Source organism: Dasypus novemcinctus, chromosome 10 (genome assembly GCF_030445035.2).
Source record: "Dasypus novemcinctus isolate mDasNov1 chromosome 10, mDasNov1.1.hap2, whole genome shotgun sequence".
Classification (NCBI taxonomy): Eukaryota; Metazoa; Chordata; class Mammalia; order Cingulata; family Dasypodidae; genus Dasypus; species Dasypus novemcinctus.
In genome coordinates this window covers 101,949,533-101,977,098 of record NC_080682.1, presented here as the reverse complement: position 1 = coordinate 101,977,098, position 27,566 = coordinate 101,949,533, and the positions used below count along the sequence as shown (strand labels likewise).

Sequence of the window (27,566 nt, the reverse complement as noted above, 5' to 3'; positions counted from 1 at the left end):
AACAAACAAGATTCAGAAACTGCTGATTGCTGAGTCTGGGATATAGGTACATGAGTGTTCATTATACCTCTCTTTCTACTTTTGTGTAAGCTTAAAATTTCCCTTAACAGGAAACAAATGTGGCTCAAGTGATTGAGCTCCCACCTACCACATGGGAGCTCCTGGGTTGGGTTCCCAATGCCTCCTAAAGAATACAAGCTAGACAGAGAGGTGATGCAATGAGCATGAGTGGCAAGCTGATGCAACAAGAGACACGAGGAAAATGTAGTGAGAGACAAAACAAAGCAGAGAGTGGAGGCGGCTCAAGTGATTGGACACCTCCTTCCCACATGGGAAGTCCTTGGTTCAGATCCCAGTGCTGCCTAAAAAAAGACAACGAGCAGAAAACAAGACAGACAGAGCAAATACAAACCATGAGAGGGTGGTGAGAAATAAATCTTAAAAAAATAATGATTTCCCTTAACAAAAAGTTTGAAAGTGAATGAATAGTGGTTGCTACAGGGAGTCAATGTCATGTACAATGGTAAATATTAGGTGGGAGGGAAGGTGGATATCAGGAGGGCTGCTGGGGATTAGGACTTTAACATTTCTATTTCTCAATGTTACATCTTGTTCACAGGGCAAATCCTACAGCAGTTGTTCAACAAATGCATTTTAGATTTCAACATGAAAAAAAATAACTTGTTCGAAAATAAGTGAAATATCACAACTTTCTGCAGAAAGAACCAAAGAATATAAGTAATTCAGTGGTCAGAAAACCATGAAAACTCAGAACATGGGAAGTGAATGAGGTTCAACTGATAGTGTCCACCCACCATATAGGAGGTCCAGGGTTCAAACCCAGGGCCTCCTAGCCCATGTGGTGAGTTGGCCCATGTGCAGTGCTGCATGTGCGCAAGGAATGCCATGCCATGCAGGGGTGCCCCCCATGTAGGGCAGCCCCATGCACAAGGAGTGCACCCCGCAAGGAGAGCCGCCCCACGTGAAAAAAACATAGCCCACCTAAGAGTGGTGCCATACATACAGAGCTGATGTAGCAAGATGATGCAAGAAAAAGAGATACAGACTCCAGGTGCCACTGAGAATGCAAGTGGACACAGAACACACAGCGAATGGATATGAGAGAGCAGACAATGGGGGAGGGGGAGAAGGGAAGAGAAATAAAAATAAAAATCTTTATTATTTTTTAAAGAATTTATTTATTTATTTATCCCCCCCCCCCAGTTGTCTGCTCTCTGTGTCCATTTGCTATCGTTCCTCTGTGACCACTTCTATCAGCGGCACCAGGAATCTGAGTTTCTTTTTGTTGCATCATCTTGTGTCAGCTCTCCATGTGTGTAGTGCCATTCCTGGGCAGGCTGTACTTTCTTTTGCGCTGGGTGGCTCTCCTTACAGGGTGCACTCCTTGCACGTGGGGCTCCCCTCGCGGGGGGCACCCCTACGTGGCAGGGCACTCCTTGCACGCATCAGCACTGCACACGGACCAGGTCCATATGGGTCAAGGAGGCCCGGGGTTTGAACTGCGAACCTCCCATGTGGTAGGCAGACGCCCTATCCATTGGGCCACGTCTGCTTTCCAAAATAAAAATCTTAAAAAAAAAAAAAAAAGGGTTATATTGGAGTTTGGTGCCGAAGCTGGAGCCCTGGGAAGCAAGGAACCCTGAACCCAGAGAGAAGCAAGACCCTAGAATAGAGGAACCCAGGAAGCTTGAACCCTGGCAGACATCGGCAGCCATGTTGCTCCAACATGTGAAAATAGATTTTGGTAAGGGAAGTAACTTATGTTTTATGACTTGGTATCCGTTAGTTCCTACCCCAAATAAATACCCTTTATAAAAAAACAAAACAAACAAAAAACGCCTCAGAACTTATTTCTCTTTTCTTAGAAAATGTTAACAAGATATTATCCTGATAGCACAACACTAAGAATGTAATTAATACAACTGAATTATACACTTAAAAATGATGAAAATGGTATACATTTATGTTACCACACAAATAGAATTTTTAAAAGATATTATCCTGGCATTTTTCAGAGATTCTGCTATAAACATCAAAACATAAAATTCACACACACAAAAACAGAAATAAAATCCACTATGAATGGACTTGTTCTTTAAAAAGAAAAACAATAAATTTTCTTTCGCCCTTTAGTTATTTTTTTTTTAAATAGGCAATCCATTTTATTATTTGGGTTTATAATCCAAGCTTTTGTTCTTTTCAAAACTTACTCTGCCCAAATGTTGAAGTTGTGCCAAAGCCACCTGTGCCACCCCCAAAGGGTGTACCAAATGATTTATTAAACATCTTCAAAATGAGTTCTTGCTTCAGAAAGCTGGAAAAAAGAAGAAAAAAAAAAATCACTCCTTTTAAAAACCAGAGAACAATGTAGTTCTGTTTCAGAAAACATATCATTTACGATTTTAGGCCTGTTCAAAACTGCAGCATAATGTTCACTCTCATTCAATATCCTAAAATTCTGTATGATAAAACAGACTTTTTCAGATACCACAACCACAATGCTTTTCAATCATTTTATTTTTGCCTCCTTTTAATAAAGATTTTAGTTCTACTGTACCAGATTTTGAAAAGTTTGATTCTGGTGCTTCAACATTATTTTTGATACTATTTAAGACTGTTCTCTACGGTCTGCTACTTATAGCTCTTCTACTTCTTCTGAGAACACTGGGGTAAACCTTTGATAAAAACCTCCTATATTGTACTTCCTGCCAATATCCAAACTATATTATATACCTGGTCACTTCGTGAACTGAAACCAAGTGTCCCAACAACAATTTTAAGAACAAAACAGAAATTGTTTTCTCCCCCTCCATTTGAATGAAAACAAGTTAACAGTATATAGTTAACAAAACAAAAGTTAAGGGCCTGGAGAAGGGATGTGGCTCCAGCAGCTGAACACCTGCTTCCCACATGGGAGGTCCTGGGTTCTGTTCCCAATGCCTCCTAAAAACAAAACAAAACAAAAACAAGCAAATAAATATAAAACCCAACATAGGGGAGCAAATGTGACAGAGTGGTTGAACACAGGCTTCCCACATACAAGATCCTAGGTTCAATCCCTGGCCCTAGCACCCTTAAAAGTTAGGGGCCTCCTACCACTAGCAGGCAAAATATAATAAGGAGCAAACTACTTTTAATGATAAAACTGAGAAAATGGCCAATCATGCTTATTTGGATTGCTGATTTTTAAATTGTACACATAATGGAGTATTCTTTTCTTCTAGAAAAATTATGCTTCATTTATAGAATAGAATTAAGTATAACTTTTTTTTTGAGATGCCAGGACCAGGGACTGAACCCAGGATCTTGAATGCAGGAGGCCAACACCAGCCACTGAGCCACATCGGCTCCCCTGTTGGCTCCCTTATCATTTTGTTCATTGTTTGCTCGTTATCTGCTTGTTTTATTTAGGAGGCATCAGGAACTGAACCGGGACCTCCCATATGCTTGAGCCATATTCACTCCCTTAAGTGTAACATTTTAAGATACTCCCCACAATGCTCAACTGTTCCATTACAACTTCATAACACCCAAACATTTTGTGAAACACTGGAAAATACCAGGATATCCCAAATACCTAATGCTTTTACAGAAACCAATGTTCTCTCCCTAACTTTCCTAAAGGGAAAAAAAAAGCCCAACACTTAGTTCTCTATCCCAACATAAAGCAACTGAATAATCCCTTTGATCAAACAAAGTCCAATGAAACCACTGACTCTTACGTACTGAGTCACATTAGAATTATCTGGCAAGCTTTTTAAAAACACACAAGCCCAGGAGCCAATCTACAATACTACACAGAATATTAGGCTATGTCCTGAATGACACTGCAAAGACAGATACAGGACATTACATATCCTGCCATAACCTACAGAACAGAGTGGGAGAGAGTATAAACTACAATGTAAACTATAATCCATGCTGTGTGGCAATGATCCAAAATGTGTTCATCAATTGCAGTGAATGCACCACACTAATGAAAGAAGTTGTTAATGTGGGGAAAAGTGGGAGATGGGGGGAGCAGGTCATATGGGAATCCCTTATTTTTTTTTTAAAGATCCATCCATCCATCCATCCATCTATCCCCCCACCCCTGCTGCTTGCTTGCTGTCTGTTCTCTGTGTCCATTTGCTGCACGTTCTTCTGTGTCTGCTTGTCTCCCTTTTGTTGCGTCATTTTGCTGTGCCAGCTCTCTGTGGGTGTGGGCTAGCTTGCCTTCACAAGGAGGCCCTGGGACATGAATCCAGGGCCTCCCATATGGTAGACAGGAGCCCAACTGATTGAGCCACATCCACTTCCCGCTTATATTTTTTTATGTAGCATTTTATTTAAGTATCTCTTAAAAATAAATAATATAATTTACAAAAAAAAAATTTAAGTATATAATTCATACAAACAATAAGTATGTGGTAAAAGTTGTGAACTTAACAAAACAAACATGCATACCATAATACAGGGCTCCCATCTATCACCTCACCACAAATACCTTGCATTTCTGTGAAACATAATACATTATTAAAGAGCATGGTCAGGGAAGCGGACTTGACCCAATGGGTAGGGCTTCTGCCTACCACATGGGAGGTCCACAGTTCAAACCCCGGGCCTCCTTGACCCGTGTGAAACTGGCCCATGCGCAGTGCTGATGCGCGCACGGAGTGCCCTGCCACGCAGGGGTGTTCCTCCTGTAGAGGAGCACCACACACAAGGAGTGTGCCCCATAAGGAGAGGTGCCCAGTGCAAAAAGAAAGTGCAGTCCGCCCAAGAATGGCGCCGCATGCATGGAGAGCTGACACAGCAAGATGACGCAACAAAAAGAAACACAGATTCCCGGTGCCACTGTTAAGAATAGAAGCGGTCACAGAAGAACACACAGCAAGTGGACACAGAGAGCAGACAACTGGGGGTTGGGTGGTAAGGGAAAGAAATAAATTTTAAAAAATTAATCTTTAAAAAAATAAATAAAAATAAAGAGCATAGTCAAAGTATTACTACTAACTATAATCTATATCTTAATTTTGTTGTATTTTTGTCCTAACCCACCCTACTATTTTTTGGTTAATAGACCATATAATTTATCTAAAGTGTTCAATCAAAAACATGGAAACGGATGTGGCTCAAGCAATTGGGCTCCCATCTACCATACAGGAGGTCCAGGGTTTGGTACTCAGGGCCTCCTGGTGAAAGCAAGCAGCCCATGCAGAGTGGTGGCCCATACAGGGGTGCCATCCAGTGCAGGGGTGCCACCCCGCAGAGGAGTGCTAGTCAACGCAGAAAGCTGATGCAGCAAGATGACGCAACAAAAAAGAGACACAGAGGAAAGACAATAAGAAAGTATACCAGGGAGCTGAGGTGGCCCAAGAGAATGATCGCCTCTCTCCCACTCTGGAAGTTCCCAGGATCAGTTCCTGGAGCCGCAAAATGAGAATACAAGCAGGCACAGAAGAACACAGAGCAAATGGACAAAGAGAGCAGACAATGGAGGGAGGGGGAAGAAATAAATATTTTTAAAATCTTAAAAAAAAAAAAAACCAAACTAACAAAAACAAACCACTATCATACCCATACATTAATGCTACTAATTACAGTCCTGTCATGTGCTTTCACCATTTCTATCCATTTCCAAACATTTACAAGCAACTTGTTTTTACCAATTCTGCAGAGATTAAACCTCAATTTTCCATGCCTTAACCATTCTTTTCTCTGGCGACTTACATTCTAGCTATTAACTCCATGAGTTTACTCATTATATTTAGTTAATAGCAAAGACATACAATATTTGTCCTTTTGTGCCTGGCTTGCTTCACTCAACATAATGTCATCCAAATTCACCTACATTGTCATATGCTTTACAACTTCATTTTTTCTTACAGCTGCATCATATTCCATTGTGTGTATATACCACAGTTTATCTGTTCATCAGTTGATGGGCACACCTTTGTTGTTTCCATATTTTGGCAATTGTGAATAATACCACCATGAACATCGGTGTGCAGATGTCCATGTCATTGTTCTCAGTTCTTCTGGGTATATATCTACTAGCGGTATTGCCATGTCACATGGCAGATCCATATCTGACTTCCTTAGGAACTACCAAGGAAGACTTCCACAGTGGTTGTACCAGTCTACGTTCCCACCAACAGTGAGTGAATAAGTGTTCCTACCTCTCCACATCCTCTCCAACACTTAATAGTTCTCTGTTTTGTTAATAGTGGCCATTCTAGTAGGTGTGAAATATCTCATTGTAGTTTTAATTTACATTTCCCTAATAGCCAGTGATGCTGAGCATGTTTTCAAGTGTTTTTTTTTTGCCATTTGCATTTCCTCTTTAGAAAAATGTCTATTCAAGTCTTTTGCCCATTTTTAACCTGGTCATTTGTCTTTTTGTCCGATATAGAATTCTTGGGTGGCAATCTTTTGCTTTCAGTACTTTAAATATATCATTCCACTGCTTTCTTGCCTCTATGGTTTCTAATGAGAAACTGGCACTTAATCTTATCACGATTCCCTTGTATGTGACAGGTTGCTTCTCTCCTGCAGCTCTCAGAATTCTACTCTTTATCTTTGGCATTTAGCAATCTGATTATAATATGCCACAGTGTACGTCTATGTCATGGTATGTGTCTAGCCCATGGAGCATCATGGGCGTGTATATCCATGTCTTTCATTAAATTTTGGACATTTTCAGCCCTATTTCTTTTTCTGCCCCTTATCCTCTTCTCCTTTTGAGACTCACAATGCATATATTGGTATGCTTGATGATGTCCACATGTTCCTCAGATTGTTAGTTTTTCTTCATTCTTTCATCTTTCTGCTCCTCAGACTAAATTATTTCAATTATCTCATCCTCAAGGTCACTGATTAATTTTTCTTCCAGTTCCAATTTGCTGTTGAAACTCTTCAGGGAATTTTTATTTCTATTACTATAGGCTTCAGCTTTGTTTGGTTTCTTTTTATAATTTCCATCTCTCTGTTGATATTCTGTTTGTGTTTTCTATCATTTTCCTGACTTCCATTAGTTCTTTGTCCATGTTGTCCTTCAGTTTGAACATACTTATGACCATTTTTTAAGTCTTTGGGGGAACAGAAGTGGCTCAAGCAGTTGAGCATCCACTTTACACATTATGAGGTCCCGGGTTTGGTTCTCAGGGCCTCTTAAAAAAAAACAAAAACAAACAACAAGCAAGCAAATGAAAAAACCAACTTGGAAGAGTGATGTGGCTCAGTGGTTGAGTGCTGACTTCCCACATATGAGATCCCAGGTTCAATCCCTGGCCTTGGTACCTAAAAAAGTCTTGGTATGCCTCAGGTCTGATTCTTGTCATTGATCATTTCTAATGCCTTAGTCTTCTTTGCCTAAACTATTGCTTCCTGTTTCGTTGTATGTTTTTTGTAACCTTGTGCTGAAACTACGACATTTTGATATTTTAATACATCATGGATGAAATTTACAATCTGCAGCATCTGTTTCTTTTTCTTTTTTAAGGATTTATTTAGTTCCCCCCTCCCCTTGTTTGCACTTGCTGTTTGCTCACTGTGTCTGTTTGTTGCTTTCTCATCCTTTTTAGGAGATACTGGGAACTGTACCTGGGATCACCCATGTGAAAGAAAGGAAGGCACATAATTGCTTGAGCCACCTCCGTTCCCTGCTTGTTGTGTCTCTCATTGTGTTTCATTGTTGTATATCCTTGTTGCATCATCTTGTTGCATCAGTTCGCTCTCCTGCTCATCTTCTTTAGGAGGCACGAGGAACCAAACCTAGGACCTCCCATGTGGTAAGCAGGCACACAACTGCTGGAGCGCCATCCGCTTCCTGTGTCCGTTTCTTAAGTTTGTATCTAGCTAGTGTTATGACACAGCTTTCTTTGGAAGCCAGGAGCTAACAACAGTTACTAAAACCACATTTCAAAGTCTTTGCAGATTGACCTATACAAGTAAGTACTCTCCTTCAGAGCTTATCCATACAATGGGTTGTATGAAATAGCACTAAACCAAATTGTATGGGTCTCCCTCATCCTTTCTGCCCACGATTCTTGTCCTGGACTTGTGCACGTGACCCTATGAATTCCCCCTTTTACAGGGTTCTGAATGTCTCCTCTCTCCTAGGAAGTAGTTTCTGCCAGCATTCCCTTGTCCATGACAGTACACTTTGACCACTGACTGCTCTCCCATAAAGTTTTTTTTTTTTTTAGAACATAAATTAACCCACTTATTAGAGGTTAGAGATATTTCAAATTGTAGAATTTCTAATGGTCTTTCAATTCCTTCAGTCTCCCGATGGCGGACTTTTACTGTGACTACAGAGGTGGCGCTGTAGGTCCAAGGACCACCTGCTACTGTTCTCCTGCAAGCACCATAATGCCAGGTCCACAGAGCTCATCTCTTCATTTTGGTTTTACCACGGAAGCAAGTATAACTGGCATACTGGCTGATATCAATTTTCGTCACCATTTTCCTGAGGGAGGTACCATAATGGGTTCCCTATTTACCAACAAGTCTGATCTTGGTGCATTTGGCCATGTTGCCACAAACGAACTCCGAACCCAGAGAGTCCTTTAGTATTCTGTGGAACAGTTCTGTGAGCTTTTACGTGCAGGGTAAATTCTGGGAGAGTCCCGTGGGCCACCACACGGACTGAGCCAGACATACATGTTGCCAGTATGTATACTTCTGCTCCTTCAAGAAACATGACCAGGGACCTGCACTGTGAAGAAAGGTGGGCTCAGTGCCAAGAGGGTGAGGGGTGGGGACAGAGCCAGTCAGGGAGCCATGAGATCCTGCTGCTTCACACCTCCCCTGTGATGGTTCCACCTTGTTTGCTTGCTGCTTCTGCTTGTTGTTTTTTTGCTTGTTGTTTGTACTGGTTGTCTGCTCACTGTTTTTTGCTTGTTGTCTGCTTTTTCTTTAGAAGGCACCAGGAACTGAACCTGGGATTTCCCACATGGGAGGCAGGCACTCAACTGCTTGAGCCACATCTGCTCCTTGCCTGTCTGTTTTTGCTCCTTGTCTGCTTGTTGTCTGCTCATTGTCATGCTTGTTTTTGCTCACTGTTTGTCTTCTTTAGGAGACACGGGGAACCAAACCCAGGATCTCCCACGGGGGAGGTGGGCACCCAACTGCTTGAGACATATTCGTTCACCCTCCTTTTTAAGATTTAAAAAAAATTTATCCCCGCCCCCCCCGGCTGCCTGCACTCACTACCTGCTCTCTGTGTCCATTCACTGCACGTTCTTCTGTGTCTGCTTGTCTTCACTTCTTGTATTCTCTTTAGGAGGCACTGGGAGGCAATCGTCAGACCTCCAACAGAGGAGAGAGGCACCCAATTGCTTGTTGGTTTTGTTGTTATCTCTCATTCTTTTTCCTCAGTGTCCCTTTTTGTTCCATCAGTTCGCGGTGCAGGCCAGTTCTCCATGTTATGGGCCTGCTTCACCCTAACCAGGAGGCCCCAGGAACTAAACCCAGGACTTCCCTATATGGTAGGTGGGCACCCAATCACTTGAGCCAAATCTGCTTCCCCCCTTGTGTTTTAAGAAGACTTTTTTCTTAATTCAGTGCTTACCATGTCACTGTGGTCCTTTAACTGTTTTCTGGAGCCCTGAAGAGTCTGACTCCACCATCTTGATCAGGGGAAGGGTCTAGATATATGTATTGTGAAAAAGTTCCCCCAATGACTCTAATTCAGTACCTTAGAACTAAAGGCTATATTTTATGTAATCATCATTCATCTTTCAGTAATGAGATCTGTTTTAAGTGTTCTGACTTCTCAATTTATCTGGTACCACAAAATGATATATAATGATAGATATGCCTTTACCCTATCAACTAGTGACTATTCTTTCCTGGGGAAATAATCTTTGAAGCACTTAACAAAAGTCTTTGGGTCAATCTCTATGGTTCTATCTATGTTGGCTTTTGATAGTCCATTCAGAACTGACAGCTGTGCTAGTGTTTAGATCTACCAACTCATGTTGATTGCCTTCTCTCCCATAATGCCACAGTTAAGGTAAAACTTTAAGTTGCAATCCAATTATCATTCCAAATTTGCCATGTATTTCCTTTTTCTCCCCTGAACACCATCATGTAATTCTGACATCTTCTGTACAAAAGAACTGTAAAGGTTCAAAAGCTGAGTAATACAGTTTTTCTCTGTGAAAATAAATGGTCCTCATAGAAGACTAAAGTCTTAATCTGGGTTTCTTTTTTTTTTTTTTAAGATTTATTTTATTTATTTCTCTCCCCTTCCCCACCATTTTCTGCTCTCTGTATCCACTTGCTGTGTGTTCTTCTGTGTCCACTTGCATTATCTGGCAGCACTGGGACACTGTGTCTCTTTTTCGTTGCGTCATCTTGCTGCATCAGCTCTCTGTGTGTGGGGCATCCTTAGGCGGGGGCATCCCTGCCTGGCACGGCACTCCTTGGCGTGAATCAGCACTGCAGTGAGCCAGCTTACTACACGGGTCAGGAGGCCTAGGGATTTAACCCAAAGCCCTCTATATGGTACAAGGAAGCTCTATCAGTTGAGCCACATCCGCTTCCCTAATTTGGGTTTCAGTGGCACTCGGTTCTACAGGCAAAACACATAGTGGGTAATAACGAAATTTTGACTTTTAATAATTTTATTCTAACACAGAACTTGAGCATCATTCATGTACTCACAAAGGGATTTTAAGTAGTAATAAAAATATTATGGGCAACACTTCAAACTTTACAAAGCTCTATTACTAAAGCCAGTATTAATATCACCATCTGGGGAAACGGACTTTGGCCCAGTGGTTAGGGCGTCCGTCTACCATATGGGAGGTCCGCGGTTCAAACCCCGGGCCTCCTTGACCCGTGTGGAGCTGGCCATGTGCAGCGCTGATGCGCGCAAGGAGTGCCCTGCCACGCAGGGGTGTCCCTCGCGTGGGGGAGCCCCACGCGCAAGGAGTGCGCCCCGTAAGGAGAGCCGCCCAGCGTGAAAAGAAAGAGCAGCCTGCCCAGGAATGGCGCCGCCCACACTTCCCGTGCCGCTGAGCCGCTGACGACAACAGAAGCGGACAAAGAAACAAGACGCAGCAAATAGACACCAAGAACAGACAACCAGGGGAGGGGGGGAAATTAAATAAATAAATAAATCTTAAAAAAAAAATAATAATAATAATATCACCATCTGAATTTTACAGAGAACAGAGGATCAGATATTTAGCAAGTTTCCCAAGGTCAGAGAACTACTAAGTGATGAAACTACAGTTTAGTCTATATTGAGGATGTGGATACCCTCAATCCTGCTGAGATCTTAGATAATAAGCAGGAACATGTGTAGTATTAGGAAATTTATCTGTTCCAGACGCAAGAACAAGGGACAATGCAGGGAGCAAATCTAATTTAAAACTTCTAGAAAAAGGCTGCTTACTTAAAGTTCAGCCTCTTTTCTTGGTTCTGACAAGGATGACCTTGGCTCAGTCTCCAAACCTGATCATACTTGGATTCTAAGTATTTTCTTAAAAACCGGGGTAGCAGATGTAGCTCAAGCGGTTGAATGCCTGCTTCTCACATATGAAGACCTGGGTTCAATCCCCAGGTACCTCCTAAAAATATATACATATTACCTGGAAACAAACTGAAATTTCAGAAATGGCCTCATGGTTTTAATATCAACTGCTAGAAATTAAAGAATGCCAATATATTTAACCCTAAGCTCTTCAAAGAAACCATTTCTTTTCCCGAGCCTGCTATGTAAATGTCACTAACTCTACAAAAAGTGGTCCGCTCTCAATATTTGGCCCCTAACAAACCATCTCCTAATTCATCCTTTAAAGCCTAGTTCAAATGTCATTAACGTCTATGAGCCTTCCCTAACTACCTATAACAATTAGTCATTCCTCTGAACTTTCAAGCACATTATTTGTTTGCACTTATCTACCTGTCCCTGACTCCCCATAGCAGACACTGATACACCAACTGTAGTAGTTTGATACAATTGATGAATTCCAAAAAGAAATAGTGGATTATATGTGTAATCTGATCTGTACCTGGGCATGACTGAGTTATGATTAAGGCTTGGAGTCCCCACCGAGTCCCCACCTCTTGGTGGGTGAAGACTCACAGATAAAAGGCATGGCAAAGGACAGAGTTGGAGCTTTTGATTCGAGGGTTTCTGATGTTGGAGTATGATGCTAAAGACTCAAGCTGGAGCCCTAGGAAGTAAGCTCACAGATGAAAGAGAAGCCAGCCCCAGGAAGGAAGGAACCTTGAACCCAGAGAAAAGCAAGCCCCAGGAACATAGGAACCCAGGAAGCCTGAAACCTCTCAGACATCGGCAGCCATCTTGCCAAATAGACTTTGGTGAGGGAAGTAACTTATGCTTTATGGCCTGGTATCTGTAAGCTCCTATCCCAAATAAATACCCTTTATAAAAACCAACCAATTTCTGGTATTTTGCATTAGCACCCCTTTGGCTGACTAATACACCAACTACATAGAGCTCCCTCTAAAACCTGAAGGACTTGTTGCCCCAGATGCTCTCAGCAGTCAGCTCTTTTCAGAACTGCCTCAACTGAAATGAGTCACCTTATCCAAGGTCCCACCTCCTTTCCCAGACATCTCACATCCATGATCAATCTTGGGCCCCTTTGGCCCAACTCAGATGACTCTGAAGGGTGATCTCAGCTTCACACTGTCCATGGGATTGGCTGAGGCCTTCATTAAGACATCAAATGCCAATTTCTCCTTTAGTCCAATCCTGATCCTTTCTCTTTCTCCATGGTGATCACTAAAATCTCCTGCAAAACAATCTCCAATCCAGAGTCAGCTTTCCAGGAAATTCAGACATTCGCTAACCTTCACTCCCTCCACCCCAAACACAACAAGCCTCTCCAATGTAGGGAACAATATCATTCATTTTATTATCCTAGAACCTAACAAGAGGGTCTGAAACATAGATGAACTAATTTTCTAAAGTAATGATAATTGTACTGGTGTTTTTTTAAACATTAACTGAATCAAGTTATTTTATAAATAAATTCTAATTTAAAAATAAAATTATGCTAATTCTGTGTCCCAGAAACTGTTCTAAGTGCTTTTCAAAATTTTTTTAGGGAAGTGGATTTGGCCCAATGGATAGGGCATCCGCCTTCCACATGGGAGGTCCAAGGTTCAAACCCAGGGCCTCCTGACCTGTGTGACAAGCTGGCCCATGCATAGTGCTGATGCGCACAAGGAGTGCCATGCCACACAGGGGTGTCCCCCACTTAGGGGAGCCCCATGTGCAAGGAGTGTGCCCCGTATGGAGAGCCCCCAGCACGAAAAAAGTGCAGCCTACCCAGGAATGGTGCCACACACACGGAGAACTGAGCAGCAAGATGACACAACAAAATGAGAGACAGATTCCGGGTGCCTCTGACAAGAACACAAATGGACACAGGTCACACTGCAAATGGACACAGAAAGCAGACAACTGGATGGGGGGCGGGGAGGGAAGAGAAATAAATAAAAAATAAATCTTCAAAAAAATAAATAAAAATTTTTTAAGATTTATTTTATTTATCTCTCTCCCCTCGCTCATTGTTTGTGCTCACTGTCTGCTTCTGTGTCTGTTCACCTTCTCTGTAGGAGGCACCGTGAACAAAACCTGGGACTTCCAATGTGGAAGAGAGGCACTCAACTGCTTGAGACATCTCAGCTCCCTTTGCTGTAGCTCTCATTGTGTTTCCTCTTGTATCTTCTTGTTGCATCCATCTTGCCATGCCAGTCCATCACACCAGCTCAGTGTGTTGCTTGTCTTCTCCAGGATGCAACAGACACCAAACCCAGGACCTCCCATGTGGTGGGCGGGAGCACAATTGCTTGAGCCACATCCACTTCCCTCTTCTAAGTGCTTTTTACAAAGAATCCAATATAACTTTCCCAAGAATCCAATGGAGGTAGGTATTTTTATCACCATTTTATACAAATGGTGAAAATGAGACACAAGAAGTAACCCAAGATCACAAAGCTATTATCAACTCCAGAAACTACACTCCTAGAGTCAAAGAAAGAACACCACTAAGTAAAGGGAAACTACTTTGTAATCACTATAAATGGGGAACCTACACAACCAAAATTTGGTGATACCGATCTGGCACTATCAGGGGAAAGAGAAACTCTTCACTAGCAAACATGGAAGTTCTAGTCATCAGAGAAGTAATCTCTCATGGATTAAGGACAATTTATCAGGCATCCCTATGGTCTAGAGGAGATTTCCCACAAAGATTTACTGCTTCCATTATGGGCTGACGTACATACACCTATTGCAATTTTTTTTAAGAAATATTCAGAAAAAGTAAAATGAAACAGACTCATAAAGAAAGAGACAATACTCTTAATATTACTCTGCTCTCTATACTTGAACAATCTTTTAATCAATAATTCTGATCCTTAGATATAAGAAAGAATAAAGTGGAAAGCAGCTATGGCTCAATCGATTAGGCTCCCAGCTACCATAGGGGAGGCCCTAGGTTCGCGTCCCAGGGACTCCTTGTGAAGGCAAGCTGGCCCCAGCCTGCAGAGTTGACGCAGCAAGATGACGCAACAAAGGGAGACAAGCAGACACAAAGAACACACAGCAAATGGACACAGAGAGCAGATAGCAAGCAAGCTGCAAGGGGGAGAAATAAATAACAAATCTTAAAAAAAAAAAAAAGAATAAAGCATAATCTCCTCCACTGTCCCAACTGAAGCTCAATAAACTGATGTCCTGGTTTATATATCCCATTTTTATGAGCTCTGCGAACTCTAGGTACAATAACAAAATTTAGTTTTCTGTACAGGAAAGTGAAGGGCCAGATTCTGAAACATGGTGACAAACAAGCAACTGTAAACTTTAAGTGCTATCTGAATGACTAAGCAAGCTTCTCACGACATTTCCAGTATGCTGTTCTTTAACTCTAGAAAGTTGCACAATTAGGAAGTAATTTTTTTTTCCAATCCACGGATTGGCCTGATTGTTACTCTAAGGGTATTTCAAGGATATAAATCCCAGTGAATTACATCTATGGATGATTACATCTACAATCAACTAAAGAGACTGCTTTCAGCAATGAGAGAAGTCTCATCTAATCAGTTGAAGGTCTTAAAGGGAGAACTCATGATTTCGGCAGTCAGAAGGAAGAATTTCCATCTCTGCTTCAGCCAGTCAGTCAACTACTCCCGGGGAGTTCACTGAAAACCTTCACTGGAGTTACCAGCTTGTGGCCTGCCCTACAAAATTTGGACTTATCCACCCCCACAGTCATGTGAGCCAATTCCTATATATATACAAACACACAAATCTATATCTTTTCTCTTCTGTTTCCCTGGAGAACCCTAACTAATAGAGATTTGGTCCAATGTACAGTTCTTGAGAAACAAAATCTTTTTTTTTTTTAAAGACATTTATTTTACTTCATTTTTAAAATCCCCCTGCCCATTGTTTGTGTTCGCTGTCTGCTCTCAGCTCTCTGCGGTGGTGTGGGTCAACTTGCCTTAACTAGGATGCTCCAGGAATCGAAGCAGGGGCCTCCCATATGGTAGACGGAAGCCCAATCACCTGAGCCACCTCCGCCTCCTGAGAAACAGAATCTTAAGGACAAGATTTCTGAGCTGCTTCTTGGGTTGTGGGAATTGCTTCACTAATCTGATCTGATTCAAAGGCACTGATGCCTCTATTTCCAATGATCAAAGATGTCCATGGCATGAAATAGCAACAGAGATGCAAAATATCAACATGGGGGGAGAACCAGCAAGACAGCAGTGAGTAAGGAGCTCCTAGAGTCAGCTCCTGCTACAGGGCAGTCAGCAAACACTCAGAGCTCTCTGGAGCTAGCTGAAGCACCTGTTTAGGGGCTCCAGGAGACCAGAAGAGCATCCTGCAACATCCTTGAAGGACTGGAAGGAGGAGGCTGCCTATCTGCAGAAAAGACTCCTAAGTAGAGAGCTCCATGCCCTGGAAGCGGGTGCCCATCCTCCACTGGAGGCACAAGCAGCATCGGGAACTGTTCTGTGGCTGGAATGGAAAGCTCCACTTCCCCAAAACGGGGGAGGAAGAGACAGCTGGGCACCAACTTCAGCTACTGAGACGTAAATTCAGTGGGCTACAGTAGAATCCTGAGAACAGCTAAAGTTTGAGCCTGTCCAGGTCAGAAAGAGGCCGGGAGCCTCCATCTTCACTCAGCACCTGCACAAGGGGAAGTGGGGCGGACTGAAAATCCCAGTGCTGGTGGGGACTGGCTTCCTTCCATCCAGATCACATTGCAGCTCTAGACTAGGCCCCAGTGCCACCTCCAGCAGGAAGGACGCTGCAGGGACCTCCACCAGTCTCTCTGGGAAATTACTGGGCAAGCCACAGAGGCCAGTGACTATCCTACTCTGGCAGCTCGGGCCACCCCAGGAGCTATTCTGTGGCTGGAATTGGAAGCTCCATTTCCCAGAAACAGCGGGGGAGGAGACGGTTGGCTGCCGATTTCAGCTACTGATTGGTAGATTGTAAGATATAACCCCAGGAACAGCTGGGGTGTGAACCAGCCCAAGTCAGAAAGAGGCCAGTAGCCACCATTCTGACTCCACCCCCAGCCTGAGGGGAAGCTGGGCTGACTGAAAGTCTCAGTGTCCACAGGAACCAGTTTCTTTCACGCAGATCAGCCTGCAGGCCTAGCCTTGGCTTCAGCCCCGCCTCTGGCAGGGAGGAGCCTGAGGAGCCCTGCACCAGCCTATACAGATAACTGCAGGTAACTTTGGCTGGAATAGACTGAAAATCAGAAGTCTACTGGGGTAACTGCGGTCATCTTGGACCTGCACTGCCCAGATTGCTGCCCACACCTGCAGCTCCATTCCTGCCCCAGGCAGGGGAGAAAGGAATGTGAAGCTTCATCAATCTTCTGGGCAACTACAGTTTAGGCCTGCACTTGGATTATTCCACATAGCTATGATGCTGTCCCTACCCCTGGCAAAGGAAGAAGTTGGAAGAAGCTTCATTGGTCCCTGACACAATGAGGGCAGCTTGAGCCTCTACAGCTTACAGCACCAACTACATGCTTGGCTCCTACTGCGCAATCAGCAAGGAAGAAAGGATAGGAAGCCCTAAACTAAAGAGAAAATCTGCACCCAGAATAAAAACTCTAGTAAGCCAGATGCGAAGACACCAACCAAAAATTACAATCCACACCAAGAAACGGGAAGATATGCCCCAGTTAAAGGAACAAGATAAGCCTCCAGATGACATAAAGGAGTTGAGACAACTAATTATAGATGTTCAAACAAATCTCCTAAATAAATTCAATGAGATGGGTAAACAGATTAAGGATATTAAGAAGACAATGGATAAGCACAAAGAAAAATTTGAAAGCATACATAGAAAAATAGCAGATCTTATGGGAATGAAAGATGCAATCAATGAAATTAGAAAACACTGGAATCATATAATAGCAGATTTGAGGAGGCAGAAGAAAGGATTGGTGAGCTTGAAGAAATGGCCTCTGAAAGTGAACATACAGAACAGATGAAGAAAAGAATGGAAAAAATTGAACAAGGTCTCAGGGAACTAAATGACAGCAAAAGGTCTGCAAACATATGTGTCATGGGTGTCCCAGAAGAAGAGAAGGGAAAAGGGGCAGAAGGAATATTTGAAGAAATAATGGTAGAAAATTTCCCAACCCTATTGAAGGACATAGATATCCGTGTCCAAGAAGCAAAACATACTCCCATTGGAAAAAATCCGAACAGACCAACTCCAAGACACATACTCATCAGAATGCGAAAGGCCAAAGACAGACAGAATTCTGAGAGCAGCAAGAGAAAAGCAATGCATAACATATAAGGGATATCCAATAAGATTAAGTGCTGATTTCTCACCAGAAACCATGGAGTCAAGAAGACAGTGGTCTGATACGTTTAAGATACTATAAGAGAAAAACTTCCAGCCAAGAATCTTATATTCAGCAAGACTGTCTTTCAAAAATGAGGGTGAGATTAGAATATCCATAGATAAACAGAAACAGAGAATTTCTAAGCAAGACACCAGATTTTCAGGAAATATTAAAGGATGTGCTAGAGCCTGAAAAGAAAAGACAGAGAGAGAGACCTGCAAGAATCTAGAAATGAAGAATATACGAATAAAAGTAACTAAAAGTTCAAAAGAGTGGTGAAAATAAAGTATGACAGATAAAAACTCAAATAGGAATAAACTTAACCAACGATGTAAATCACTTGTATTCAGAAAACTGCAACTCCATGTTAAAACAAATTAAAAAAGCCCTAAATAACTGGAAGAACATTCCATGCTCATGAATTGGAAGATTAAATATCATCAAGATGTCAATTCTACTCAAACTAATATACAGATTCAAAGAAATCCCGATAAAAATTCCACCAGCATTAAAAAAAAAAAAAAATAGAAAACACGATCATCAAATTTATCTGGAAGGGTAAGGAGTCCTGAATAGCCAGAAACATCATAAAAAGGAAAGGGAAATCTCATCTCCAGACTTTAAATAGTAATACCTACCTATATAGTGGTAAAAACAGCATGGTACTAGCCTAAAGACAGACACAATAGAACAATGGAGCCAAATTTACGGTTCAGAAACAGACCTTACAGGTATGGTCAAGTGATTTTTGATTAGTCTGTCAAAGTCACACAGCTCGGGCAGAACAATTCATTCAACAAAAGGTGCTGAAAGAATTGGACATCCATAGCTGAAAGAAGGAAAGAGGACCCCTATCTCAAACCTTATCCAAAAATTAACTCAAAATGGATAAAAAAACTAAAAATAAAAGCAAGAACCATAAAACTTCTAGAAGAAATTGTAGGAAAATAGATTCAAGACCTGGTCATAGATGGTGGATTCTTAAAGGAGTTAAGAGAAGGACTGAGGGGACTACTGACGTTTAATGCATGTAGAAGTTTTAATTAGCTTTACTGTAAAGGGACAGAAATGTAGAGTGGTAACACATAGATGGTAACACATAGTGAGTGACAGCTAGTTTATAAATGGGGATATGGCTGATAATGGTAGTCTAGTTATGTAAATGCCAATTGACAGAATGCTTGAGCATAATCTAGGAATTGGATAGCACAGTAAACCAAGAGGTGGGTGAGAACTGTGATTAATGATACAGATGCAAGAGTGTCCTTTGTTAGCAGGAATAAATGTATGTCACTACTGCAGGGTGTTGGGAATGTGGAGAAGCATGGGAAAAACACAGCTGGAGTAACCTATGGACTGTGGTTAGTAGTAACAATATAATATTCTTGTATCTATGCCAAAGATATACTGTGTTGATACTGAGGCAGTATGGAAAATGTGAGCCAAATGTACAAAATGGACAAGGTTAACAGTCAGATGATATTATTTTATCTGTAGCAAATGACACACCACATTGTGGTGTGTTGATAGAGGGGTGTTGTTTGGGAATTCTGCACATGTGCATGACTGTTTTATAAGTTTATAACCTCTGTCATAAAAAAATATATTTCAAAAATAATAATAGGGTGGGTTGGGGGAAAAACACACCAAATGTAAGATAAGGACTATGACTAGTAGTAAGATTTTGACAATATTTCATAATTTGTAACAAATGTCTCAGGACAATGCAAGGTGTTGCTGGAGGGTTGTTGTATGGGACCCCTGTATGATGTTATGCATGTCTGCTTTCCAAGTTCACAACTTTCACTATACACTTAATCGTTTATGTATGTTCATATATAAATAATATAAAGATACTAACAGGATTGGTTAGGGGAAAAATAATTTGTTTAGTAGTAATATTTTGACAATGCTATGTAATTATTAGTTAAAAATGTTTAAAAACAATGCAGGGAACTGGATTTGGCCCAATGGATAGGGCGTCTGCCTACCACATGGGAGGTCGGCAGTTCAAACCCCGGGCCTCCTTGACCCGTGTGGAGCTGGCCCATGTGCAGTGCTGATGTGCGCAAGGAGTGCCCAGCTATGCAGGGGGGTCCCCCACGTAGAGGAGCCCCACGTGCAAGGAGCTTGCGCCCCGTAGGGGAGCCGCCTAGCGCGAAAAACGTGCAGCCTGCCCAGGAATGGCGCCACACACACAGAGAGCTGACACAACAAGATGACACAACAAAAAGAAACACAGATTCCCGGTACCACTGATAAGAATAGGAAGTGGTCACAGGAGAACACACAGCGAATGGACACAGAGAGCAGACAACTGGGGGGGGAAGGTGGGAAATAAATAAAAAACAAATCTTAAAAAAATAAAATAAAAACAATGCAACTTATTGGTGGTAGGGTAAGATGTTATATATGTTTGATGTTATATATGTTTGTTTTGTAAGTTCACAACTATTATACACTTACTGTTTATGTATGTTAATGTATGAGTGATATATTTCAATAAATTTTTTATTAAAAATCAACATGGGATACTACTACTCAAATGCTTATAAGAGGCAAGCCTCTGGGTGACAGTGTATTTGATATCTTAACAGAGTTTTGTTGAGTTAAAAAATATAATGTTGTTGACTGGTTGCTTCCAAATACAGCAACAGTTGGATATAGTTCCTATAGGATACAGTTGTTAAAGAAAAGGAGGAGCTCAGGACTTCAAATTCCCAAATTGGGCACTGCAGAGGGGACATGAAAGTTTCTAAGAGTCCTGAAACCGCAGACTTGAAATCTCTGAATTATGTGCGGTGGCTGTAATAAAATGTAAATTGAATTCCCAAATTTGCAGGGCTTAAGGGACTAAGGCTTAAATTCCAGTTCTACCACTCACTAGATGGATGTCCTCAGGCAAGTGCCTTACACTCTCTGTTTCTTTATTGGTAACAGGGGATTACTCTTCACCTCATTGGGCTGTTGTAATGATTAAATGAGAATACATAAATAAAGGATAATAGGGGTTACTAAAAATAAACAAGCGTTAAACGAAAAGACTAGTATTAGTACCTTCCAGTTTAAAAAACACTTTTTCATGTATTCTCTCATTTTATAGTCACAAAAATGGTAGGAAAGGCAGGGATTATAATTCACAGTTAAACTGAATAGAAAAATGACCGTCAAATTCTGCCTTGGATGAGAAAGGTGGGATGGATGGAGTTCCAGGAAGAAAAGATTAGCCTAGTTATCTATTATCACACACCAGCAATATTATTTTCTTCCCTATAATTGTTTTAGTTTCCCTCCGAAGATCCTTTGAATATTCACTTGCCTCTCTAAAGATTATGTTCCCTTTTCCTTCAAAAAATTGCTGCTCAAACTTCACCTGCTTCAGAAAATGGTCCCAAATTAGACCATCCAGACTCTTATTACAAAAACAGTTCAATTCCCTTCCCCCTTTCCAATCCTTATTACATAAACTAATGTCTTACAGCTGTTTTAGTTATGCAATATATTGTTGTTATACCTGCCACTTGAATGTATGAGCTAGTATGTTTACCACCTGCTCTGGTAATAAGCATCCTGATTTTAATTCCTCCCACTGGGTGTAAATTAATTTTAAATAATCCATTGTACCTAATCCAGTTCCTTTGTCACAGTATTGAATGTAAAATGACATTATGAATGTTTTAAAAAAGGGATGAAAATAATACTCAGAGTAGTGAAAAGAGTATACTACCTTTGGCGTGAGGAAAATCAGTGTTTAAATGCTCTTCCACTTATTATCTTTGTAACTTTCTGGATATCTCAATTATTTCAAAATGAGAAGTTAAGGAAGAAAAACAAAAAAACAAAAAACAGAAAAAAAGGGGGAGTGGATGTGGCTCAAGCAGGTGAGCTCCCACTTCCCACACAGGAGGTCCCAGTTTTGGTTCCCGGTGCCTCCTAAGAACAAAAAAACCAACAACAAGCGAATGAAAAAACCAACCCAGGGGAGCCAATGTAGCTCAGTGGCCAAGTGCCAGCTTCCCACAAAGTAGGTCCCAGATTCATTCCCTAGCCCTGGCACCTCAAAAAAAAAAAAAAAAAAAAAAAAAAAAAAAGGTAGAAAAACCACTGCCACTTAAAAGTGTAATTTTCAACTTCTTAAACCTTACTTTCTGTATCTGAACAACGGGGATTATACACCTACACCAAAGGACTGTTAAAAGGACAAAGATGCTCAAACCAGAGCTCCTCAAAAGCAAGCCTTTTCTTTAGCCTACTCAACAGATATTTATAATATTTTTAATTAGAAAAGTGTAGTAATTTCCCTTCCCTCTAGCAAGGCTGATTATTGCCTAGCTAGAACTCCATTTGTAACACAATTTATCACTCAATACATATGTGTCATCCACTAAACCATAAAGCATGACTTTAAGCAACAAAAAAAACCCTACCCACAACCCCACCCCATACAATATAACTGAGGTCACTCCGATCACTCATTCTCTTCCACTCACCTCACACCTCTACCCTCATTCCCAACTACCCATTTTTTAAATTTACAAACTCATTTGCCTATTCTTTACGAAGCTTAAGAAGGGTTAAATGTACAGATACCAGTAAACTTTTATGTCAAAGGAGCACATGGAAAAACAAATGAACGAAAGTTTGAAATGATGAGTGAATGCATCCACAAATAGCTGTACAGGTGGTCAATTCTTTTCTTTTACCAAGTGGTTTCCAAATATTTTTAGCTATAGAACCTAATACATACAACAGACATGAGCAGAAGCTGCTCTGGCTGAAGAAAATAGATGGGTACAGTAGAGCCCCACCAACTCAGCCCTTTGAGGAAGCTTAGAACTGTATGAAAAATGTGGGGGGAAAATTTTTCATTTTCCTAGACCAGTGTTCTCAAAGTATGATCCATCTCCCAGATCCCTGTATTGACTTTTGCACTGAGGTGCAAAAGCAATGGTGTGTAAAACTGCTGGAACCATCAGGCAACAGCCCCAAACTCTACTAATAATCACTGAGCTCTTCACTGTCACACGTTTTAAAAAAAAAAAATCCACTTTCACTTAAGAATGTCCTTAATGAAGTAGTGAAAATTGCTAATTTTCTTTAATCTCAACATTTAAGTACGCATTTATCCTGTGTGATTCTTCATTGGGATGAAATTGGGATCAAAAAAGCACTCCTGCATGCTGAAATACAAAGGTTGTGTCAAAGAAAAGCACTTGTGTAATTACTCTGAGTAGAGCTGAACTTGCTGATTAAAAATTGAACACCATATTTATTTCAAAGAATGACAAACCATAATTATTAACACTTGAAGCAAAAATTATAATTTCAGAAAATAAGTACTTGCCACAAGGTGCTTGTCAACTTCCCATTTCTTAAGACTTACCTGAAGAGATAGTTAACAACTGTACAATGAAATTTTTCAACATTTTGGAAGATTTGCCTAACTCAGTGAAACAATTTTCATATGACCAATACATGTTGTTATAAAATTGTGCATGAGTAAATATCTAGTGAGAGTGCAAGAAAGACCAATGAATTTGACTGTAACAAAGTACAAGAAGTTCAACAATATGGTTTCAGATTCCATATTGCAATTAACCTTTAAGAAACTACCACTTGTCTAGTTTGGGTATATTCAAAGAGGACTATTTACAATCATATGAAAAGGCTATTAAAATAGTCCTCCCTTTTCCAAATAATATCTGTTCTGTAGGAGGATGGATCTTCTTCATATATTTCAGCCACCAACAACACATCAAAAGTCTGAATGCAAAAGCACTGTAAAACCAGCTGACTTCTATTAAGTCAGACATTAAAGAGATCTGCAAAAAAATGTAAAACAGTGCCACCCTGTTCACTAATTTTCACTTTTAACAAAAATGTTATGTTAATGAGTTTATTTCTACAATCAATAAATCTTTAAAAATTTCTCAATTTTAACTTATAACAGTAATTATCCATAAACATAACCTACATAAGCAAATTCAATAATTTTTTGAAGTATGAAGAAGTGCAGAGCCCCAAGAGTTTGAGAAGTGCTGACCTAGAATATCGCTATGGTCTCCTAATTTATCTGCTTGCCTCCACCTTCACATCTTCCAATCTACCCTACTACCCTACCCACTATTTTAAACCCACTCTTAGTTTCAACCTTATCTGATTAGAGCTATGTTGTAGGAAATTACTTCTATTCCGCTACCAAAAAAAAAAAAAAAGTTATCATGATTTCCCATTCCACTGAAATAAGTATACACTTTTTAATAAGGCAAATTCTCAGTATTTATTAAATCAAAGAGGATCACATTTAATTACATTGGTCAATTACAAGCTCGTTTGCCCTCTTCTGGAGAAAAACAGACAGATATTGCTTGGCCTCTTAGGTTTTCAGCTTCCCAAGTATCGGATCTGGGTAATTTAAGGGTTTTTCAAGGATAATTTTAACAAAATACAATTTATTAACTGACTATACAAGCAAACACCAGGCAAGATAAAGGCATGGTTTTACTGAGATACTGGGAAATTTTCTCTAGAGCAGTAGTCTTAAAATAGGGATAATTTCGCCTCCCAGTGGACATCCGACAATGTCTGGAGACATTCTTGGTTGGTACAACTTGCAGGGTGGTAGGAGAATGTTACTGGCAACTAGTGGGTAGAGGTCAGGAATGCTGCTAAACATCCTACAATGTACAAAGCAGACCTCCCACAATGAAGAATCATCTGGCCCCAAATGTCAATAGTGCCTAGAAGCATATTGAGAGACATACTGTGCCGCATATATCCAAACACAAAAAAAGTGGCAAATTCTGAAGAAATGGTACTCACATATCTTGCCTCTAATCTCTAATGATAAATCTCTAAATTTCTTAGTCCCCTAACCTTTCAACAAATTGCATAATTACAGATGTGCTCTTTATTGGAAATTAAACATCAGAACTATTATTTCTTACTTCCTAGGTTAACTACCACCATATAAATAATAAACAAAATGTAAATATAAAACAAAATAGCCAAGTCTTAAGCTGTCAAGGAGTTTGGCTCCTTAAAAATTCTACTTACTCTTAGCTATTTAGGAACTAGTGGACATGAATAAAGTTGGGTACCAAAGGACCATGTAGTATATAAATTGTATAGATCCTTTTTTCTGGGCCTCACATTTCAGAAGCACCCAAAAATCCAAACTCTTTTATGAATGTTTTTAGGTTGAATTCCTCCATGTTTGTTTATTCATTAAAGCAAAAACACTTATTGAGGGTCTACTCTGTGCTAATCAATCTCAATATAAAAATAAAACAAAAATATTTCACTACAGTCTAATAAAAATAGGAACAGCTAAAATACAAAATGACATGAGCTATAAATAGAAGTATCAAATAAGCATTAAGGGGGAAACGGACTTTGGCCCAGTGGTTAGGGCGTCCGTCTACCACATGGGAGGTCCGCGGTTCAAACCCCGGGCCTCCTTGACTCGTGTGGAGCTGGCCCATGTGCAGCGCTGATGCGCGCAAGGAGTGCCGTGCCACGCAAGGGCGTCCCCCGCGTGGGGGAGCCCCACGCGCAAGGAGTGCGCCTGTGAGGAAAGCCGCCCAGCGTGAAAAGAAAGAGCAGCCTGCCCAGGAATGGTGCCGCCCACACTTCCCGTGCCGCTGATGACAACAGAAGCGGACAAAGAAACAAGATGCAGCAAATAGACACCAAGAACAGACAACCAGGGGAGGGGGGGGAATTAAATAAATAAATAAATGTTTAAAAAAAAAAAAAAAAAAAAAAAAGCATTAAGGAAGCTTAAGGGGTAAAGAATGCCAGGGAAGGCTTCGCAGAAAAGGGTGATGCTTGAACTTAGAAACTCAGAAAACATACACTGTTCACATCTCAGTTTTTAAGACTACAGTTCTCTTCTGCTCTTAATTTTTCAGTTTTTGCTTTGTCATCTAAACAAGAGCAAAGCGACAATCTGATGCAAACGGACCAAAGTGGCAAAACTAACACAATGTCATAAAATCTAAGATGAAGAGGCAGGAAAAAATAATGATTTTATCAAAGTCGCAGTACCTCCGTGCTGGACGTCCAATTTCTGGCTTTGTTTTTTTAAGTATCCTAACTTCTTTCACCAAGTAACCATACCATCAGTCACGCGGTTAACAAGCATTTCTGAATTTATAAGACTGCCACAAGGAATGATCACTGCCTTTTTATTTCTTCCTTGCAGTTAGTTTCTTCTTCCAAATGTGATTTTTTTATTTCCTTACCTTATCCTACTTCAATGCTTGGAATCCTGTGCCAAAGAGAGTCATGAGGTCCAAGGTACAAGAATTACAAGTGACTGTTACCTAGCTTTCTAAGTCTTGTCTATATTTCCTGCTTTCTAGTCCAATACCGTTGTTTGTGCGTCACTAACAGGACTAATAGTTGACAGCCGCGACACAAAGTCAAAACTTCAGGCTTAGATCGGGAAACTACAAACATGCTATTTTATCGACTCAATTCCAATACACATCACTGGCATTCTTTTACCAACTTTTAAATTTAGTTCTCGTGGTCTAGGTTAGGGTATACCAAGAATGAAGTTTCTGTTTTACCATCAACAGAGCTAGTAGCAACTAAATCCGAGGCACTACTGAGTACTCCGTATACTACCTACTGTCCTCTCCGAAAAGGGAATCCTCAATAATCCGCGACTGGAAACCAAGGAGGGTAGTATAACTGAAAATCTAGACTGAGTGAGGAGATCTGGCCTCGGTTTCTCCATCTACAAAACTTGCGTGTGATGGACTAGCCCAAATGATTTCTAAATAATCCAGAAACCCAATCTTGTTCATCTGACTTTACACGGAACACGTGGGAGAAAAGAAAATATATTCTCTTACTCCACTGAAACGACTCCAATTCTCAAATATTTTAAAACGTAACAAACTCCCGACCCACCCCTAGGGCTGCCATTTCCCTTGTGGAGAAGCCAAGGCATATAAAGTCCATTCCATACGACCGCCCAGGGAGTGCTGGGGAGACCTTATTCAAGATCTTTAGACGCTGCCCCCGCAAAGGGCAGGCCCACCGCGGATGCCTATTTATCGCCGAGCGAATGAATGAGTATAGCCAGCTAGATGGACGTTCCCTCAGCGTGGGCAGCAACTGGAGATCCCTGGACCGAAAACCCATTGACATCAATTCCTTTCCAGGCCATAAAGAGCCAGGCCTCGGGACCGCAGGGTCGCGGGCTCCGCCCACTCCCTGGCAGAAGGTGCGCGCCGGGGCGCGAGACTGTCGCGCTGTGAGGGCCCGGGACTCCCCGCGCACCCGCCCGCCCTGAGGGGAGGAGGAGCCTGCTGGTCCCGGACGGCTGCCGCCCCGGCTCCCGACTTACCGCGCTGCGGAGGAGGTGGAAAATTGTCAGGAATGAAGGCTCAGGCCCGTCCGCCACCCGCTGCTCAAAGAGCAGCGCGCGGCCGCCACGAAACCGTCGCCGCCGCTACCACCGCTACCGTCCGCTGCTTCGGGCACAGCGCGCACAGGGCCCGACTGCGTCACACGCCGCCCGCCGTCAGAGGCTCGCTCCAAGTGCTCCGCCCTCGCTCTCCGCGCATTGGCAGGCGGGGCTGCCACTCTGGGACCGCCCTGTTATTCATTGGGCAACGCGCTTTTGAAACCGAACGTGATGGCGATCTTTGGAAGGAGTGGCGAGGCGGAGAGAGG

General features: G+C 41.5%; 1 protein-coding gene across 4 annotated transcripts in view; it reads right to left on the bottom strand.

Annotated features, from left to right (window-relative positions):
• Window positions 1–27,438, bottom strand: part of NUP98 (nucleoporin 98 and 96 precursor) — a 139,118-nt gene extending 111,680 nt beyond the window's left edge. The window contains exons 1-2 of one of the 4 annotated variants that reach the window (XM_058305836.2): window positions 27,238–27,438; window positions 2,232–2,335 (exon numbers count right to left, since the gene is read on the bottom strand). In XM_058305836.2, coding sequence (XP_058161819.1) covers window positions 2,232–2,307 — 76 coding nt within the window. In that variant the 5' untranslated portion in view covers window positions 2,308–2,335; window positions 27,238–27,438. The remainder of the gene's footprint in view (window positions 1–2,231; window positions 2,336–27,237) is intronic. The other 3 variants (XM_058305835.2, XM_058305838.2, XM_058305837.2) reach the window with 3 other exon arrangements.
• Window positions 27,439–27,566: the final 128 nt, after the last annotated feature.